Raw genomic sequence first — 6,955 nt, forward strand, 5'->3', positions numbered from 1 at the left:
AATTTAACAAACAAAATAGTTGATTTTAAACCACGACCAAGTTTCACAGAACAAGCCCTAAGATTCACTGAACAAGGTCTGAGATTCACAATATAAGGTCTGAGACCAAGTGTCACAGAACAAGGCCTCTGATTCACTGAACAAGGTCTGAGATTCACAATATAAGGTCTGAGATTCACAATATAAGGTCCAAGATTCACAATATAAGGTCCAAGATTCACAAATTTAAGAGCAAAATAGATGGTTTTAAACCACGACCAAGTTTCACAGAATAAGCCCTAAGATTAACTGAACAAGGTCTGAAATGATAAAAACGCTTGATGCTAGATTCAGAACCAAGTTTCACAATTTTACGTTCCAGTTTCATAAAATAAGGATTCACAACGTTGACAAAAATAAAACAAGCTTAAAACTTGTCTTCTTCAATCATATTCCTCTTCTTCCTCATTACATCATTCTTCATTCTCAACCTCTTCCTCTTCTTCCTCTTCTTCCGATGTGTCTCCCTATGTGAAGAATCAAAGCTTTATTAGATACTTTTTTTTGAGAAAAGTTGCGTTTTCAAGCAACACTAAAATGGAAAGACAAGAGTAGAATTATACATACTTGATTCTCAGGAGGATGCTCTGCAAACTCATTTGGACAATTTCTTTTATCATGGTGTGACATGCGTTTACACTTAGCACACAACCTTTTTGGTTTTTTTGCCTTCATAATTGCCTTATTTTTGCTGCTCACCATCCTTTTACCACTACCTTTATTTCTAGAGACTTTAGGTGGTAAGATCTTGATTTCTTTTGGAGCCTTGCAGTTGAGAAGGGCCTCCAATTCTTGTTCTTTGGTCAAAGGCTTTGGGTTTGGCTCCAACTTCTCTCGGAATTCTTTTATTAGCTTGGCAAAGTCTCTCATATCTGACTCTTCTTCTTTTCTTATAAGCATACCAACAGTTGCGTAAATCTCAGACCACACCTGAGACATCTCAAACTTACTATTACCAGTAAGATCATTGTTTTCCAGTAGATTTCCATTCAAATCATAAACCGGGTTTCTGAGTGCATTCTTACTCCACCTACGCAAAATGTATTTCTCAGGAATTTCCTTAAACTTCCCCGAGCAAATCCAAATGATGTGGTTGCATAAGATACCTTTCCTTTCAAACAATTTACATGCACAACGAACATCCATTGTTCTCCGATTGTACTCAACTGCATATCTCTTTCGCTTGTTCGCGTCCTCAACAATTGAAACTTCAAAGTTAGTTACTGGATCTGGTGGGGTGTATCCACAAACACTACACGCATTTACCGAAAATTTAACCTCCTTTTGGAAATCAAAGAACACTTCATGTGTATAGACCTTCACTGCATGGGCCTCCCAGTTTGACCCGAATAGGGTTTCAGGCATTGAGTTGTGGCTTTGTGCTTCGAGAAGCTTTAGATTGTGCCTTTGTTGGTCCATGGCACTCTCAAATCTCATCCAAAATTCTAAAAGAGTCCCATATTTATTTTCAAATCTCTTGAAGAAGCTATTCGAACTCTCTGATCTTTGTGTGGTTTTTAAAATGTTGCCCATCGGGACATTCTTGAAATAAGCGGGTATCCATTGATCTCGTTCGCGAACTTGTCGATCAACCATTTATTCTCTTCTAACGAAAACTCGCTAATGACTTTAGCCCAATTCTCTTCAAATTCCTCGGGCTCCAAGTCCTCGCTCCGGACAACATTGTTCGAGACGACTTAAGAAATCGGTCTCTTTGCAAATTGTGCTCTCAACCTTGTCTGTTACTTTCTTCATAATGTGCCACATGCAAAAGCGATGTCTTGCTTTTTTGAACACGGCTGCAAGTCACAAAATCCACATTATCTATTGTCAGAGATCTTTTGTCACAAATCAAGCTCTAACATTCACAAAACAAGGTCTCGGATTCACAAGATAAGAGAAATAACAATATAGGCAATTTCAAAACAAGGTCTCACAAAACAAGTTTAAGAATATTAGCTTTGTGTGTCATATAACAAGCCCAAAGATTCAGTGAACAAAGTCTGAGATTCACAAGATAAGGTCTCGAGATTCGAGAAAATTAAGAGCAAAATAGATTATTTTAAACCACGACCAAGTTTCACATAACAAGCACCGAGATTCATCGAACAAGGTCTGAGATTCACAACATAACGTCTGAGATTCACAAAATTAAGAGGAAAATAGATGATTTTAAACCACGGCCAAGTTTCACAAAACAAGACCTAAGATTCACTGAACAAGGTCTGACATTTCACAAGATAAGGTATGAGATTCACAAAATTATGAGACTGATAGATGATTTTAAACCACGACCAAGTTTCACATAACAAGCCCAAAGATTCACTGAACAAGGTCTGAGATTCACAAAATTAAGAGTAAAATAGATGATTTAAAACCACAACCAAGTTTCACATAACAAGCCCAAAGATTCACTGAACAAGGTCTGAGATTCACAACACAAGGACTGAGATTCACAAGTTAAGGTCTGAGATTCACAAAACAAGGTCTCAGATTCACAAGATAAGAGAAATAACAAAATAGGCAATTTCAACAAGTTATGACCATGTTTAAGAATATTAGCTTTGTGTTTTACAAATCAAGATCTAACTTTCACAAAACACGCTCTATGATTCACAAATTAAACTTCAAGATTCACCAAATAAATAACCAGATTCACAAAAGTAAGATATTCCAAACACACTGAAGGCGCATTTATTATTAGGCATCTTGGTCACTGATGATGTAATTGGGTTCTTTGCCACCCATTGCTTTGAGAAACTGCTGAAACGCCCAAATAAATGAGTCATCGTCTTCATGATCTAAAAGCACGCATCCAAATGTTATTGATTTTTTGTGATTGTCAATGCCAGTGAAAGGTGCAAATTTCATGTTATATTTGTTTGTTCCATAGGTTGGATCGAATGAAATAGCATCACCAAACAATGTGTAACATCTGATGGAATCCGCATTTGTCCAAAAAATTCTTGTCAAGGCACTGTCAGCATCTGTTTCATATGAAAATACCAACCCTTTTGTTTCTCGGAGGGTTTCTAAACGAGAGATGAACATATGTCCATCCTTGTCACTGTTGGGGTTGGTGTCCTTAACAGTTAGTGCAAGGACTTATAAATCTCTAAAAGGGTCAAAGGGCATACTTTTGGTATTATTATCAGTTGATCCACGTTTATCAATAACGGTTGGCTTGCTAGATAAGTTTGACGTTATTGTCATACAGATGGCGGTGATCAACTGGTCCCTAAAAGTCACACCTATAGGATACGTTTGAGAGATGTGACAGTATGAAAATACAGTCATGTTGATGCCAATTTTGACTAACCAGTTAGTCCGAGTCATTTGACTAATAATAAGTCAAAATGTGATGTTGAGATATGTTATTTAATACGGATTAAATAATAATGGCTAAGGCGAATTAAGCAGTTAATTCGTAAATTGAATATAAGCGTTTTATATTTAATTAAATGTATATTGAATATAATTATACAATATCGTCTTTGTCGGACATGTATTAATGTTTCAACTAATCCGTATTATTAGTTGATGCTTTAATAACCGATAACCGATGACGATTTATAACAAAACCGCGTCATATACATTTTAGCGATTTCTGAACAGGACCATGAGCTAATTCAAAAGGAAGTGGAAGCCCACTTCCCAAGGCCCCTCTTGGTTTGGCCGAGATTAGGAGAACAAAAGGAGAGCTTCTCCTCTTGCTTAACCTAATCATCATTAGTGAAGAAACAATTAGGGTTTCAGGGCAACTTTCTCTGAAATTCCTAGATCTCACATCGTAAAACCTCACAAGAGCTTTCTCAATATTGCAAGTCAATTAGAAAGCATTTCTAGCACAAGGGCATAGTCTCAGACGGTCTTGGGTGCAACAATTAGGAGGAAATCTCTGTTGATTTCTGTTCTTTACGCCGCACTACAAAGGACCCGAGGTTGATTCTTTATCTTTGTCGTTTCTGTTTTGTATTTCGTTTATGACCATATTTCACATGTTAAATTTACGTTATAGTCCTATTTTTGAGGGTCTTATTCGGATATTACCCCACAAATGGTATCAGAGCCAGGCCACGTAAATTTTCTTTGTGATTTTTCATAAAACGATTTTGAAACGATTGTATTTGTCTCAAAAACCGTGCCTTGTATACACGGCAGAAATTTTTTGAAACCGTGACATGTTTTACACGGTTGTTTCATCTTATTTTCGATTTGTTTTTGTGCATATTGTTGTTTTATACGGAGATTATAACAATATGTCAAGTTTTGTCAAATTGTAAAATTGTTTTGATGCGGTTTTGATCAAAATTGCAGTAGGTTTTGTTTTGTCAAACTGTTTCACGAGGGTTTTGCATTTCCAGAAATTTTTGTACTCGATCGAGCATGTTTTAATCGATCGAGTGGTTTTTCTGTCTAGTTTTTACTCGATCGAGTCCTTGCTGTACTCGATCGACCACTTTCAAAACCCCACTGCTCGATCGAGAAGTCCTCGTACTCGATCGAGCAGATTTGCTGATAAAAGCCCTCGATCGACCTCCAGTACTGTCGATCGAGTACTTTCTGTTTGGCAACCTCTCGATCGACTAGCAGTTCAGTCGATCGAGCCCTTTTGTTCCTCGATCGAGCACCTGTGTCCCTGGATCGAGGGATTTTTGTTCTGACAGCTTTGAAAATTTATTCTTTTTGCTTTAAATTTTCTTTTGGCCAAAATATGTACTTTATACGGATATTGTACACTCGCTATGATTGTGAAACGGTTCACACACGTACCATTAAGTTATTTTAAAGCGTATTTAAAGTAACGGATTGTAATGGATTAAAATTAAATTGATAGAAGCGGTTTTATCACATGAATTTTAATCATTAAAAGGTGGTTTGGATAAATTTAACATAATTACGGAATTATGTCACGAATGAATTTGTTTTAGTTGATGCATTTTCTTTTATCGTTGATTTGAATGCCGTGAATGCTTTATATTACGTATTTATTTATTTTACAAACGGTTGTAACTTAGTATGGCCTTAGTAGAACGTGTTACCGTAATGATGGAACACGGTCTTGGTTGTATTTTGAGATCTTGTATCTCCGTTTTGGATTTTTCACTTGTAATTACAGTTTTTAATTAGAATGTAAATAGGTTTATATTTTGTAATTTTAATTGTAATTTTTGAGAAGACCAAAGATGGAGACCGGATGCTCACTCCCGCTACATGGATCAAGATGGAACATCAAGACAAGCTTCTCGGGTCCAACGGTGGATTCCAAAGTTGTTTTATGTTCTTTTTGATTAGGATAGGCCACACTAGGAATTTTTATTTACGTATTGCATTCTTTTATTTATTTTTCCGCAACGATTATATGCATCATATTCCGCCTAAAAACCAAACCACCTAATTATTGCATGAAAACTGACACATATAGAGGTCACGAGTTAGTTTTCTTTGACATTATCATGTCACACGTTTTATGCTAAGCCATCACCTAAATTGATTCATTCACGCAGACGCTAGTTATTCGTTCACTTAAAATGAATTATAATTTTGTTGATGGGATCTTCCTCGTATAAACCAAAATTGAGAATGGTCTTTATAGGTCAAACTCCAATGAGTCCCTTCTTCGTCGATAGGCATAATATGACCCCTTCTACGTCGGGTAAGTTGGAACCGATTGACCTATTTTATCTCAACACTATGGTCACTCGTACGATCCTGTGATTATGGTGGACTATAGATAGGATTTACGGAAATCTATCGACCAAGAGTTCTTACGGAAGAATTAGCTAAACAGTTGGCTTATCAATATACAGAAATTGAGTCTTGGGATCACTTGTATCATTCTTGAGGGAGATCAATTATGCAAGTGCGAAAGTCTACATGTTAAAATGAATTTTAAAATAGACTTAAATCACCTCGATGAGTTGCTTATTTCGTTCTTGTTTTTCTTTCTTTTTCAGTGTAGATCACGAACTTTTAAACTGCTAATAACAAATGGCTGGTTCTACTGATAACCCAATGCCAAGTGCCACATTGGACCGTGAGTCCCGGCTTCGGATCTTCATGAATCGGATGAATCGGTCTACTCGATCGAAGAATGATGGATCAAACTTCGCGGACTGGGAGGCGGCATTACGGAATGCGCGCCGGACGGAAGCTCAAATATCTATTAGAGCCCATCCCGGCAAACCCAGGTCCCACGGCTGAGAGCTCTTTGAAATCACCAAGTTTAATGATTTCGTATGGAAGCGGGTGCGATTAAAAACGTACTCATTTTTGCAATGGAACCCAATTTGCGGAAACGCTTCATAGCCCATGGTGCGAACAAGATTTTCACCACGCTCACAAAGGAATTCTCGAAAGCACCGAGAATCGTGACCTATGAGCATACCACTCGCTTCTTTGATGCGAGACTTGTAAGGGCCAACCAGTTAGCCCACACATTCTCAGCATGATTGAGAATGTTGAGAAGTCGGAGACCTTTGATTGTAAGATCAGCGAGAACATTGTGATCGACCGCATGCTTCACTCACTCCACGATGGTTTTTCGCAATTTAGAGCGAATTACTATATGAATGATTTGAAGAAAAGTCCCCATGAACTGCACTCCCTTCTCGTACAGACCGAGAAGGACATGAAGTTCAGTGGGAGCTTGAAACAGGATGTTCTTGTTGTGACAAACAAGGGGAAAGGTAAGGGCAAAGCTCGGCAAACCTATGATGAGGTAAACCGAAGTTCAAGAAGTCGGGTCCAGAAAAGAGTGGGCCTGGTGAGTCGAGCACCTCATCAGGCGCGACAAAGAGCAAAACCGAAAACATGGAATGCCATCATTGCCACAAGACTGGGCATTGGAGGCGTACATGTCCTGTTTATCATGAGGACATAAAAGCGGGTCGCGTTAAACCTGTTGGTATGTCTT

The 6,955-nt window shown here is 37.9% G+C and overlaps 1 protein-coding gene across 1 annotated transcript; it reads right to left on the reverse strand.

Moving 5' to 3' along the window:
• Nucleotides 1-431: 431 nt before the first annotated feature.
• On the reverse strand, nucleotides 432-1,458 carry LOC141601019 (uncharacterized). Its single transcript, XM_074421280.1, has 2 exons — nucleotides 607-1,458; nucleotides 432-506 (listed from the first exon to the last, which is right to left on the reverse strand). Exons 1-2 carry the CDS (start codon nucleotides 1,456-1,458, stop codon nucleotides 453-455), a joined length of 906 nt encoding a protein of 301 aa, XP_074277381.1. The 3' UTR covers nucleotides 432-452.
• Nucleotides 1,459-6,955: the final 5,497 nt, after the last annotated feature.

This window comes from Silene latifolia, chromosome 9 (genome assembly GCF_048544455.1).
Source record: "Silene latifolia isolate original U9 population chromosome 9, ASM4854445v1, whole genome shotgun sequence".
NCBI lineage: Eukaryota > Viridiplantae > Streptophyta > Magnoliopsida > Caryophyllales > Caryophyllaceae > Silene > Silene latifolia.

Bases quoted from the DNA above. Each gene is read 5' to 3' on its own strand.
- LOC141601019 (XM_074421280.1), bottom strand. From the start codon at position 1,458: ATGGACCAACAAAGGCACAATCTAAAGCTTCTCGAAGCACAAAGCCAC. The intron at 507-606 runs GTATGTATAATT...TTCTTCACATAG, and splicing joins AGCATCCTCCTGAGAATCAA to GGAGACACATCGGAAGAAGA.